At 40.9% G+C, this 14657-nt stretch overlaps 1 protein-coding gene across 2 annotated transcripts in view; it reads left to right on the top strand.

Moving 5' to 3' along the window:
• The first annotated feature begins 3097 nt into the window (after nt 1-3097).
• The window catches only part of LOC124865335 (lamin-A-like), a 46128-nt gene continuing 34568 nt past the window's right edge, over nt 3098-14657 (top strand). The window contains exons 1-2 of one of the 2 annotated variants that reach the window (XM_047360338.1): nt 3098-3282; nt 10885-11245. In XM_047360338.1, coding sequence (XP_047216294.1) covers nt 10914-11245 — 332 coding nt within the window. In that variant the 5' untranslated portion in view covers nt 3098-3282; nt 10885-10913. Of the gene's footprint in view, nt 3283-9008; nt 9624-10884; nt 11246-14657 lie in introns of those variants that run through there. The other variant, XM_047360337.1, reaches the window with a different exon arrangement.

Below are 14657 nucleotides of genomic sequence, written 5' to 3' on the forward strand. Positions count from 1 at the left end.
TTGGGTGCTTTTTTTGAGCTGGGCAGAGTTGATGGAGAGAATTCCAGGGCAATCCTGGAAGAAAACATGTTGGAGCCTGAAATAACTTTTACTGTGGTGGAGGTTTACCCTCCTACAGGGTCCAAACATACAGCCAGAGCTACATTGGAATGGTTTTAGAGCGTGCAGAATGCACACTACACTAATGATCCACTACTTTGTGTTGGTCTGTCTCAAAAAAATCAAGTTTCCAGGGGTATGAATACTTCTGACACTATCAAGTCCCATTGGTTGCTTGTCATGTTTCGAGCTATAATCTCAACCTTTGTCCTGCTTTAAGACCTCAAACCTGCAGCTCAGATTTAGTTTGCTGATAGTAGCCCTTTGGTAATCTCCAGATTTCATCGTTCCTTTCCTACATGAAGCGTCTCCAGTTCCAGAGGCAGCAAATGAGCCCCAAACTGATATTTTTCTGTCCTTATGGTGTTTCGTATACGGTCTTTTACACAGACCACCATTACTAATTTCTCTGTCCAATAGATCAGAACAACCACCTTTAGTTCTGTTCTTTCCTAAATGCTTTGTTTGTTGTTCCAGATCCATAAAGGCCTACTCCACGTTTGAGACCCTTTAAATGTTGTTAGATGTTAATATTTGTAATCAAGCTTCAACTTTCACAGACTTCTCTTCCTGACCGTTCAGCATCCCATCCTGAAGCTGTTTCTGCAGGGTTTGCAGGATGCTGCTGGGTCCCAGATGCCTAATTCACTGCTTAATTCAGGACAATGAAAAATAAAACATATGAGTTTCATTCATCTGTTTAGTTTATGGTGCTAATTTGTGGTTTTATCTAAAGTCTTTTTTACAACTTTAGATATTTTATTAAATATTTTAATCAGGCAACCTGGACTTGGTTGCATTTTTTTCTAGTAATGTTCTAAATAAAAGTACAGGTCTGAAGATCTGACTTATCTTAATTTCTTCATATTTTCCTTACAGACAACCTAATCTTCTGAAGTTGTCTTGATTAGTAGTTATTCAGGCATTCAGAAGGCCTTTCAGTCATTCTTTGGACTTTGGCCTCTTGTTCACTCATTTTCTATCCAGAACCTAAACATTTTCAGAGGATTGTTACTTTTTAATAAACCACTTAACTCAGAATAATAAATTATTCAAACACTGAAACTGAAGCATGACAAAATTAAAAGAAGTTTTAGACTAAAATCCTTAAATTCACATTAACTGGTAATTATCTCCAGTAGTGAGTAAAAGCCCTCTTTAAATCGGGAAATTCTTCGGTTATGACCCGTGAACTGTTCAATTCAATTAAAAACTGCTTTATTAATCCCAAAGGGAAATTAAATGTTGTTGTAGCTCATATTATGAAGGTTTCTTCAAAGAGTCGTTGTAGATGCTGATGGCTGTGGGCAGGAAGGATCTCCTGTAGCGCTCCGTCTTACAGCAGATCTGAATAAGCCTCTGACTGAAGACACTCTGTTGTTGTAGGACAGTCTCATGAAGAGGATGCTCAGGGTTCTCCATAATGTTCTTCATTTTATGAAGAATCCTTCTTTCCACAATGATCTCCAGAGGTTCCAGAGGAGTCTCCAGAACAGAACCAGCCTTTTTTATCAGCTTGTTGAGCTTTTTTAAGTCCCTGGTTCTGATGCTGCTTCCCCAGCAGATGATGGTAGAAGAGATCACACTTTCCACAACAGACTTATAGAAGATATGCAGCATCTTGCTGCAAACACCAAAGGACCTAAGCTTCCTCAAGAAGTACAGTCTGCTCTGTCCCTTCTTGTAGATGGCTTCACAGTTGCATCTCCACTCCAGTCTGTTGTCCAGGTGAACACCGAGGTATTTATACTCCTCCACCACCTCCACTTCTTCTCCCATGATAGAAATAGTTTTTGACTTATTCCCGTTTCTCTTAAAATCTACAATCATCTCCTTTGTTTTAGTCACGTTCAACATGAGATGATTGTTTCCACACCATGCCACAAAGCGGTCCACCACCTTCCTGTACTCAGCTTCTTGTCCATCTCTGATCCACCCCACAACTACAGAATCATCCGAGTATTTCTGCAGATGACAGGAGTCTGTCTTGTACTGGAGGTCTGAGGTGTACAGATTGAAGAGGAATGGTGAGAGTACAGTTGTACTGCATTGAGTTATCAAGCCAACATAAAAGGTTGACATCTTGTTATTTTATCTCCATTAAGAGAGAACAACACTGACACAAAATTTAATACAGTAGACCAGACATTCCAGTGTTTTTATTGCCTTTAAAATATTTTTAAGGAGAAAAAGCTGGCATATGATTGTATTATTTTCAAGCTGAGCTCATGTCCTTCCTTTTCCAAGACCAGTTAGGATGTCCCACTGATTCTCCAAGAATGTGGAAAATCATGAGGTTAAGGCTAAAGGAAGAAGTGATAATGTATTTGGCCTTAAATTACATCTTTAGACACTTTGTTACCAGCAGCCTGTTACAAAGACACATCCCATTTGTTTTTATTTCTTAAACTAAATGTGTGTAAAATACAAGTATTAGGTTTAAATACCAATAAGATGGTCGCCACCATGATATCAGCTGAAAACGAACAATGAATTGAAGGTGATGCATATCTCAGGTTAGGGCAGGATGTGCTTATATTTCTTAAAGGTATCAGACAATGTTTTGTGCTGTAAATAGTTTTAGTTCCTGACACGTTCATAATGTTCCCCATTTTCCACGAGGATTGTGTAAAACAAACAAACAAACAAACACACAACAAACTTAAATGCACAATCTCAGTTTATTTTGCATGATAGATAAAAAAATGGAAAAGGAAAAACTTAAAGCGGCCTTTATGCTATGTTATACTCTAAAATGTATATTGTTTCAATAATTATGTTTTTAAAGGATGGACATTGATAATAAAAAAAATTTAAAAATAATCTCTTTATCTCGAAAGGAGTAAAAAGCTCTCAAATCAAGATAAATATATTTAAATGTTAAACTCAAACCTTTCTGTAAAAACAATTCCCTCACCACCATAACCTGTTAAATCCTGTCGCCAGAGGGCGCCCGCGAGTTTCTTTGTAATTAGCAGAGATTGGCAGCCTAATCAGCAGCGCAGGTCTGCAGGTGGTGACTGTCTAGAGTCGGCTCGGTTCGGCTCTGCAACTCTCCGTTAAGTTCAAAGCAACCCTTCAGAGAGGAGATAAAGTGATGATTAACCGGCCTGTCGACATTTTTAAAGGTCAGCGGTGACCGTGAAGAGGAGAGGCGTGTTTGAAACAGTTGTAAGATAGAAGGTAAGGCGAGAGACTGAAAGGATCGCTGGCTTTCAGAAGAAAGTTTTTCCTTTTTTCTTCCTGTGTGTTTTATTAAAGTAGGCAGACAGTCAGGGAGTTGAATCAGTTCATGAACTTAGTGACACAGGCTGTGGAAAAGAAAAAAAGTTTCAGTGTAGCGTTTTAGCCGCTAGATGGCGCATCATTTTTTGTTAAACGAGTTAAGGTAGCAGCAGGGGGCGCCAGAGAGGCGCAAACTGGGAGGGTTCAGGATGATTCACGAGGAACCAGAAACTCACATTTTAATCAAACAATGTCAATAGAATTACTCTCTAAACCGTTATTATCTGCTTTGATTAACTAAACAGCATTCTGAGCTTCTCAGACCACCATGATGGACCACCTGTGTTCCTCATGAAGAATGACGGTGTAGAGAGCAGAGTGAGGTCAGCGCTTCTGTTGTGGCCACATTTGGGCATATCAGACAGCTTAGCTCTAAGCAGACGAGCCTTTCTGTTGGATATCAGCTTTCATTCAGTTTCTGTGGATGTTGAGGCCTGGATGGAGGGACTCCAACGCAACCTTGGTCCTCAGATGGTCATCGGTTTGCCAATTTTAGATGTGTCCTTGGTCTAACACACCTAATTCAAACGATTGATTACCTGCTCAGCGTTTCATCAGGTTCTGCAAAGATCTGTTGATGAGCTATTGATTGAATTTAAGTGTGTTGAAGCAGGAAACATTAAAAACATGGATACTACTCTGACTGGTATGGGTCAAACATCTGGATTGATTGAAAATAACGGCTAGTTTCACACATTAGTGCCTTTTAAATATTAGGTTTGATGTACTGATCTAGTTCATTATCAATTTTTAACCTTTTTTCTTTTAGAAAACAAACTTTCTTCATCTGTTTCTTAAATGTCTAATTGGTGGCGGATGTGTTGCTGTAACTGGCCTGTTTCTGTACGATCTGATCGTCTTCATTTTCACTTTTCATTTGGATTAAAAGAACAAAAACGAAGCAGCTTTTCTGGACTAAGAAACACTTGATCTGCTTCTGCTCCAGTATGAAATAAAATGAAAAGGAAGAAAGTCAGTTTGCAGAGCTGCAGCCTGAGTTTGTCCATAATATCTATAAACTGGTAATGAGAGATCGGAAAATATAAATGGGAAAAAAAGAACAAGGAAGTGATTAGTTGGAACATGTACTAAAAATAAAGACATTAAAGTGAAATACTTTTCCATTCTTTCTCGGTTAATAAATACAACATTCTGATACTGATGATCCAAAACAGGGAAGAATTTTAGGTGTTTGACCAATTTTTTTTTTTTTTTTAATTGTAGCATTTTAGTTTTAAAACTCTGACATTTTCAGTTATGGACCTGACTGCAGGCAGAACCAGTTTGATAGCTGTACCCTCCTAATTGCCTTTCCAATGTGGCCAGAATGGGTTTTTCCATTGTTATGGTGAAAAACGCATGGATGTTCCTTGGAAAGATGTATATCTGTGTATAGTAAAAGTCATACAGCTGGGCAGTAATCACAGAACATGTACAGGACTCTTTCTAAAGCACAGAGATGGCAAAGAATGAGACCTACTGATGGGAACAGCTTGTGGTACCAGATCTCATATTCAACTCGGTGAACCACAAGCATAGATTTAGAAACGGATGAGTCACTCTTTCTGAATGTTGGCACTTTGTCACCAGCGTTTCCTCAGATTTGCGTTGGGAGACTTACTTCCTCCTCCCTTCATGGTTTCTATCGCTCAGATCAGTCTACAGCTTAGATCAAAGATGGTCCTGGTTGTTTTCTGTTTGTTCCCATCCCAGATTCTATCAGAACGATCTGAGCCGGCTCCACCCGGCTTAGTTCTAACATGATTTGCATAGGCAGCTAAAGTCACAAAGCAACTTTTGTTGGATGTTGGGCTGCATTCTGGAAACCTGAAGCTACTTTCTTAATGATTTCCATCCATGAGTGAAGGATTGTGAAGGAAACGAAGCAAGCTATTAGTTAAGTTCAGATAATAAATCACGTTTCCAGCCTAACTTCAGTTGTGAATATTTAAATAGTAATTTGAATGAATGTAGTTTGCAGGAATAAAAGAGAAACATGGTTGTTCTGCAGAGCTTGTATGAGCTCTTCCTCAGGTTTTCAAAGATCTGAAAAGGTTTTGCTTTTTTGTTTTTCGGTATCAAAGCTCCTTTTTTCTTGGAAGAGAAAGAAGTAAGAAATATGTAAGTGAGAAATAAGTTAGGAAATGTGTTAGGTTTTATTTTCTCTGGCTCTCATTGTACAGGTCCTTCTCAAAAAATTAGCATATTGTGATCAAGTTCATTATTTTCCATAATGTAATGATGAAAATTTAACATTCATATATTTTAGATTCATTGCACACTAACTGAAATATTTCAGGTCTTTTATTGTCTTAATACGGATGATTTTGGCATACAGCTCATGAAAACCCAAAATTCCTATCTCACAAAATTAGCATATCATTAAAAGGGTCTCTAAACGAGCTATGAACCTAATCATCTGAATCAACGAGTTAACTCTAAACACCTGCAAAAGATTCCTGAGGCCTTTAAAACTCCCAGCCTGGTTCATCACTCAAAACCCCAATCATGGGTAAGACTGCCGACCTGACTGCTGTCCAGAAGGCCACTATTGACACCCTCAAGCAAGAGGGTAAGACACAGAAAGACATTTCTGAACGAATAGGCTGTTCCCAGAGTGATGTATCAAGGCACCTCAGTGGGAAGTCTGTGGGAAGGAAAAAGTGTGGCAGAAAACGCTGCACAACGAGAAGAGGTGACCGGACCCTGAGGAAGATTGTGGAGAAGGGCCGATTCCAGACCTTGGGGGACCTGCGGAAGCAGTGGACTGAGTCTGGAATAGAAACATCCAGAGCCACCGTGCACAGGCGTGTGCAGGAAATGGGCTACAGGTGCCGTGTTCCCCAGACCTGGGCTACAGAGAAGCAGCACTGGACTGTTGCTCAGTGGTCCAAAGTACTTTTTTCGGATGAAAGCAAATTCTGCATGTCATTCAGAAATCAAGGTGCCAGAGTCTGGAGGAAGACTGGGGAGAAGGAAATGCCAAAATGCCAGAAGTCCAGTGTCAAGTACCCACAGTCAGTGATGGTCTGGGGTGCCGTGTCAGCTGCTGGTGTTGGTCCACTGTGTTTTATCAAGGGCAGGGTCAATGCAGCTAGCTATCAGGAGATTTTGGAGCACTTCATGCTTCCATCTGCTGAAAAGCTTTATGGAGATGAAGATTTCATTTTTCAGCACGACCTGGCACCTGCTCACAGTGCCAAAACCACTGGTAAATGGTTTACTGACCATGGTATCACTGTGCTCAATTGGCCTGCCAACTCTCCTGACCTGAACCCCATAGAGAATCTGTGGGATATTGTGAAGAGAACGTTGAGAGACTCAAGACCCAACACTCTGGATGAGCTAAAGGCCGCTATCGAAGCATCCTGGGCCTCCATAAGACCTCAGCAGTGCCACAGGCTGATTGCCTCCATGCCACGCCGCATTGAAGCAGTCATTTCTGCAAAAGGATTCCCGACCAAGTATTGAGTGCATAACTGTACATGATTATTTGAAGGTTGACGTTTTTTGTATTAAAAACACTTTTATTTTATTGGTCGGATGAAATATGCTAATTCTGTGAGATATGAATTTTGGGTTTTCATGAGCTGTATGCCAAAATCATCCGTATTAAGACAATAAAAGACCTGAAATATTTCAGTTAGTGTGCAATGAATCTAAAATATATGAATATTAAATTTTCATCATTACATTATAGAAAATAATGAACTTTATCACAATATACTAATTTTTTGAGAAGGACCTGTATGTCCTCAGGATGAGGGTTATGGTTTACAGCTAACAAGACCATTTCATTTCTTTTCAGTTCTTGTTTATCTGTCGAGTCCGTTCTTGTTTCTGGACCTGATCTATGACTCAGAGTCTGTTGGTGTTGATTGTACAACAGCAGGGGACCTAGCAGCTGTTTCAGTACCGAAACCTTTTTTAACTTTACAAGACCGAGCTGAAGATTATTTCAGGTCGTGCATGAATCCATAAAGCCTGTTTAAAATAACTTTTAGGAAAACCAAGCAGTTGATCATACAGCGATGGAAATAAATGATGAAATCCTCGGCTGATGTTGGACATTTGCTCCATTACAAAGAATAAAACACGCTCTTATTTTTAGGGAATTTTTCATGGAAAAAGTCCAGGAAAAATGTATTTTCATGTCATTGAGTGAAATAAGTAGTCGTTTTTCTGCATCCTAGCATGACCTTAAACAAGGTAGAGAAACCATGGTTGGCCAGCCCAGGATGAAGACATTTCTCAGAGATGGTCACCAGGTTGCACTCATCTCTGGAGGGATTTCAACTCACTAACCTTTACCAAAATGCTCGTAATCCTCCAGGTTTTCTCAAAACTTCGCCTCCCCTCCATAGATCTTGCATAGATCCAGTCATGTCTCATCTCCTCTCTTATGGCTGAGGGAAGAAGGTTCATGTCTAAGATTTTATGGTACATGACTAAGTCCAGTGAACCCTGGATGACATGAAATGACCCCGTACCCTCTGCAAAAAATGGGCCCAAATCCTTATGCTTCCACCTCCGTGCTTCACTTCATGGATGTTCTTTGGGTCTTGAACAGCATTTCACCTTGGTCCACCTGAGCTGATTTAAATGGCTAAGTTACCACCTCTGCATGTCATCTAGCTCTGCAGAGTTCTGCTAATGATCCATTTTATTTAATTCCAGCATGTTGAACATCTAAAGCATGCAAGACATGAGCCCTTGAGGACTTACTGTGGATGTTCAGTGGTAAACGTGGGACAGTCTTCTGGGTTTGGTCTCGGTAACGTAGAGCTTCAAGGTTTCAGTTTGCTACAGCATAGAGTTACCAGTATGGTTCTTGGTATCTGTGGTACCAGCTGCCTTCAGATCATTAACCATGTCCTCCCTGATCCCTCACCTTTCATCCTCATCCTAATCCCTGGAGGTAATATTCTACATTGATCTCCAGGCTGAGGTTTGTTTTTAATGATGGTCATTTTATATTCCCTCCATTTCCCATTAATCACGCAAACGGTTGTCACCTTCTCACCAAGCTTCTTGATGATGTTTTTGGACCCTGATCCAGATGGTGTAGCTCTACCATCTTGTCCCTGATGTTCTCTGGCTGCTCTACATTCCTGGTTTCTGTAGCGTTAAGCTGCCCTCCCCCTAATGTGAGGGCGGTAGCGGCATGTATTTTTGTTTGGTGAAAAGCAAACAGCACAAGATTACAAGATAAGCAGAAACATTTTCTGAAGAAATGTTTTTTGGCCGCCTGCCCGGTGTTATGCTGATGTTGTTTCCAGACAAGCTGGAGAAGTTGACGTGGAGAGGAGGGAAGGCAGAACATGTGAGCTGTGTCTAACAGGGATGTGTGACTCGGAGGCAGTGTTCTCCTGGAAGGCCAACGCTGCACCCGGGATACTCCCTAAGCCACTGCCCCATGCCCAAAAACAGAGACACCGTCCTGCCTCATGTGCACACTTTCCATGGTGAGGAGATAAATTTCCTCTGCATCCCAACCTGATTGGACCTGTGATTTCGAGAACTCCACCCCGAAGAAATAAATATAAGATCTGGGTCAGTTTGTGTCAGATGTCTTAGACTTTCAGGTTAAATGATGGGATTTATTCAGCCGTTCTTTAGAAACATATACTCTTGGATTTGGACTCATTCTGTCTTGGATTCTGCTTGGACTCTACTCTGACTAGTTGTTTCAGTGAGGTTGGTCCTCCTGAAAAGCTGTTCCTTCTGCAGCAGAATTTTCTCTTTGCCCTCAGCTTCTTTTTTCCAGCAGAATAACTGGGAGTTCAGGGTGTAGTCTGCACATTTCACACTCCTTTCAGCTGGCTGGGAGCTGCTCGGCATCACCGTGTTTTATTGACAGACCACTTGCTCCAACCGCTGAGGTCAGTTTGCGCGAAATGAAAAGGGAAACGATAGGAACGGTGCTGAGGGAGCTAAAGCTAAAGTCTGGCTCTCCTGGCTCCTCCTCATGGCCTCCCCTCCCTGCAGCTCCCGCCTCCCCCTCTCCTCTCCCTCTCCAGCAGTAGGTAAATGTGCTGCAGCGACAGCAGACAGTTCAGGGCTCGAGCCAAAGGCGTACACACCCACCAGCCTAGAGCAGGCCTGCATTTTTCCACCGATCCTTTTCACACGCTGCAGCCAACACTCCCTCAGAGCAGCAGATAAACTTCCAGAAATCTCCGGCGCTTTCAGTTTTATTCCCTCCAGCAGACTGCAGGGAGGAGTTTCTAACAGCTACGGTAAGATCCACACTTTCCTCACGTGTTTCTGTCCTCTGAGATTTCGTTCTGCTGTCATATGTACGGCTCATCTATTCCATTTGTTGAGGAGTGTTGTGGAAAACTCAGCTTTTCCTGGCTGTTAAGAGCTAAACGTTTGGTTCTGAAGAGCTTAAATTTGCGCTTCATTAATTCAAAGGTATTCCAGAGATTTTCAGTGTGAGCGAGCGTGAGTTCATTTCTGTGGGCGGGTCTGAGCGTCACCACCCACATGGGTGTGCCTGAGTAGACTACGTAGCGCTGATGATGGGATACATTGTCTGGCCACTCCTGAAACAGAGTGGGCTTCTTCTCTGCACTGTTTAGTGTCTGTTTGGAGCGGCTGCTGAGAATGAAACATTCACAAGTCATACCTGGTCAGGCAGGTTTGTAGGCTGTGATAACAGTGGATTTAACAGTTACAGTTTCAAGGATGGCTTTTCTTTTTCTTTTCTAAAAAGAGTTCAAATAAAAACTTCTTTTGTTTAATCTTTATTTATACCCGAGAGTCTGTATCAATCAAACAAAATATGTATTTATATAAAAGTTTGAGTATTTAAAGAAAATAAAATGAGTATAAATGATTCAGGAAAGTTTTCTTAACTGAATAAATGTATCCAATCCGAGCCTCATCCTCAGTCCTTTAAAATCCTTATGTGGGCATCCTGCTACACTGTTTAAAATATGACTCAACACTCAGATTGGTTTATATTCGGTGGTGCTGCAAGCAGTTTTGTGCAAAGAAAAAAAAGTTACAGCAGAACATGTTGATCTCCAGAGAGGCGAAGCAATTACAGCTTTTTAGCTGTTTTTCACTTTAACTGAAACGCTGGAAACGCCCAGGGAGCAGAGGAGGAGAAGGAAGAGAGATGTTTTTATTTATTTTGCCCTCCTTGGTTGCAGCTTTATGGGTAATTATGGAGGAGTTTAAAAGCCCAACGAGGTGGAAGAAGTTTGTGGATGTTGGCACAGTTTCTACTGAAAACCTGTGATATGTAGGAGAGATGTTGAACTGAAGGTTGGAGGGGAGGTGGTGACTCTAATGCTGCATTTTATATAATAATGTTTTTTTTTTAAGCCCCAGAGCAGGGATAACAACAGGACATGATAATAAATCAGGTTTTACAACTTGCTGCACTAGGAGTGAATATTTTTCCCCAACAGGAGCATTTCCTGTTGATTCAGTGCAGTGTTTCCATTCAAAGCAGTTCCCTTCATTCACTCACCCTGTCCTCACCCACAGCTCACCCCCACATCTGATCAATAACCGCCATGGAAACCCCAAGCCAGAAACGCCCTCGTAATGCCGTCTCCCCGACCCGCATCACCAGGCTGCAGGAGAAAGAGGACCTGTGCAACCTCAACGACCGGCTGGCCATCTACATCGACAAGGTGCGCTCCCTGGAGGCGGAGAATGCCTCGCTCCGGCTGCGCATCTCCGAGTCAGAGTCCGTGGTCACCCGCGACCTGTCGGGCATCAAGACGGCCTATGAGACGGAGCTGGCTGACGCCCGCAAGACCCTGGACATGGTGGCCAAGGAGCGGGCACGGCTGCAGCTGGAGTTGGGCAAGATCAGGGAGGAGCACAAGGAGCTCAAAGCCAGGTAGGAGCAGCTTTGTACGGCAGCAGATTCCCATGTTTACACTCAATAAATCCTACAGATTCAATATGGAGTCACTGTTTTATGACTACTGACTAAATTAAACTGACTTTAATGCAGCGCCTCTGTGCCGTGCAGCAACATCAATGTTATAACAGTTATGTTTGTAGGGGAACTCCCTGGATTTCTGCCCCCTGCTGAGAGATCTTCTGGTTTTCCTGTGTGCCAGGAAAACCAGAAGATTCCTGGTACTTTTGATTGGTATTGCTGGTATTGCTGGTATTGGTTTTTGTGGAACTTTGTGGACAGAACTGCATGAATGAATCTGATGGTAGCAGTTTACTTTGAGGCTGCTCTGCCCGCAGATCACACCCAGTTTTCCGAACAACTGAGGTGGTCCAACAACATAACTCTAACAGGAATGTTGCATAGAGCCATAATGAACACTTCTGATGACGATCCCAGCGCTGAGTCTGTGTGACTCATTGATGAAGAAGCCCAGTTATTCTTCATGCCTCGGGGTGGGGTTTAGAAGTGACACACCTCTGCACGTACCCCTGTTGGGCATTATTCAAATAGCTTTCGATTCGTCAAGTATTGTCCTGTGAATACCAGCCCAATATTTCAGTGGTAGTAAAACAATAAATGAAAGAAGTATTTGACCGCTGGCATTATTGAACTGCAAACTCTGCACACACATGGAATAAATTCACAACTTTGCCCCAAACTATAGGAATTTATTCACAAAACAATTCAACTTCAAGTTAAACATATTTCAGTTAATAAACTCTTTACTAGGCTACAACAATTCAACTAAACTACCCAGAAAAATGAAGGAATACAGAAAACTAATGAACGATGTACAAATAAAGGAACAAGTGAACAAATAAACTGATGCAATGATATGACAGTTCAATGAGGATATTTATGTTTAAGAACCACAGTTTATCTTGAGGAATTTGTTAAAAATAATTATGGACAGCACCTGGTATGAATTAAAATACTCGGGTCACAATGCAAAATAAGAAGGTAAGTAAACGTTAACAAAATAATATTTTAAAGAAAGATTTGCTAGAGCAGTCAGTAAGTTAATGACGTTTTTGAATAACTGATTCTTAATGTTGTTTTAATTAGCCACCATTATTTTAGTAAAAATATTTAAGCAAATATTATTTGCCTAATTAAAAATAAATAATCTTTTGGAAAAATGATCTTAATTTTACTTTAACTAGCCATCACATGGAGTTGTGGACTACTAAAATGGTGCAGAGAAAAGTCTATGGACTCAAGATGGCGACGAGTGGCATGTAAATATTTGACCTCGCTTGCGCTAGCATTAGCAGTTAGCGGTTTTGGTTAATAAAGGGAAGTACCTTCTTTATCAACACTTTTAGTTCCACGCGTGCTTGAATTATCATTAGTACAAGGATTAAGATGTAAATGAGCAGCCAATGTCTGTGGAATCCACTCATTACAATAGTATTTGTTGTAACCTTAAAACACAACAGAACACACTCGCCTCAAGGCTTAGAGGCCTGTTAGCATTAGCTTCACCGGGTAAAAACAGAAAATTCAACATTAACAGGATTTAATCTCTTATTTTTCTTCTTTGAATATAAATGCTTATTTATATTTCTAATGGGGTAAATATAACATTTGAACACTTCAAAATAATATAAATCTGCATATAGCAGATTTTTGGGTGGTAAATAATGTTTAATGAATAAAAGACTGAAGGATTATTAAATGTTCATGTAATTATTTAGGCCTAAGCACAAACAGTCCAGGTTTGCATTCCTAACCTACGGTGATGGAGGGTTACAGGTCACCTAGATGTTCTGGAGTTGATGGAAAAAATGTTTTTTTCATTAAAAACCTGCAGCTTGACTGCCAGTTGGGGCAGAAAAATGTTTATGACACAACATTGTTGCATTATTGGGTATCATTTAATGTAATTAGTACAGGATGATTTTGTCATAACTCAAACATGCATTTAATTCTTCTTAAGTTTTGGATTCTGCTTTCAAGCAGGGCCGACCAGTACTGTCCAGTTGACATCATGTCCTGCTGCTGTAGTTTTTCTATCACATCCATAAAGCTACAGCTCCTAATCTCTCTGTAATGCTGTGATACTTCAGGTAGGATTCAGGCCTGAGATTCTAATGTTACGCTTGAGCTCCTGCTACACAGTTCTTCAGACTTTTGTGTAATTCTTCTTCTTCCTGTAAAACCTACTTATATCCAGACCTTAGGCCTGATGAAGATTGTTTCATATTGTATTTATCTCATTTTAGCATCAGCTGCATTTAGGACCTTATGCTGGTGTTTTTGGGAACTATAATAGAAACTATAATGGAAATGGAAGATGGTAGTTTTGATAATGTAACTCGCAATTAAAAAATAAATATAAAAACCTGAATCAAGACATCTGACACCTTTTCTTTTTTTTTTTTTTACTGTTTCAGGTCAGAGAAAGTGAAAGTACTACAGGTTCGCTATTCGCCCACAGCAATTTACAGCAGCTCCTTTTACAGCCTTTCCTCATTTTTGTAATTTTTTCAGACAGACCACCACTGTTCCTGTAACATCTTAAGGGACGACCATTGAGATTCTATAATGTCATATAATTATTTCTTCACAGTCTGACTTCACTGAAACTGAACATTTTTAAGCTTCTGGTTTGATGGCTGAGAGCCTCACACTGTTTCCTGACAGTTTCTATGTTCTGATGCAGGATTGAAGCCTGCAGAGTTGAACTATAAGCCCTGTGGCTTCAACTTCCTCCACCCATTCATTCCATTCATTCCTACTTGTTTCCTAAATATTTTTTAAATGGTTCAGTTTTTATGCAGTCTTTCTGTTTCTACTTTGAAAGATGCATAAGTAGCTAGAGGACACAGATGTATTTTATCATGTCTCGGTTTGTCCTCATTATATTAGGTTTTCATTGTTCTATCAGTGGTGACTTTGTCTGAAACCAGCCCCCATTAACTGCTGGTGAAAGATGGTTAATATGAAAGTGTTGAACACTATTCAGGATCTCCTGTGTGATTCTGCTGTTTTCTAGAAGCTCATCTTCTGACGTCTGTTTGGAAATGTCCCTCTCTGCTTTTATCTGCTGTGCTTCAGCCAGCCTGTTTGCTGTTTGGTTTCCATGGAGCTTTGAAGCGGCGGTGACTCAGGTTTTTTTTTTGAGGCCTCTGGAATGGGGTGAGTGGACTCTGTGTGATGGGAAGTATTAATAGACTCTGACTCCCTGCTTTGACTTGAGCCAATCTTCAGGCTGCAGACACTCGCCAGCAGCTTCTTACATTTGTTTGGCTCCTTGTTCATGTCCTTGTTTTCCTCTGAATGTGACGATCGGCAACAGGTGAAACTTTGTCCAGCTGAAGGGACACACCTGTTCAGCCTGAAG

Source organism: Girardinichthys multiradiatus, chromosome 3 (assembly GCF_021462225.1).
Source record: "Girardinichthys multiradiatus isolate DD_20200921_A chromosome 3, DD_fGirMul_XY1, whole genome shotgun sequence".
Classification (NCBI taxonomy): domain Eukaryota; kingdom Metazoa; phylum Chordata; class Actinopteri; order Cyprinodontiformes; family Goodeidae; genus Girardinichthys; species Girardinichthys multiradiatus.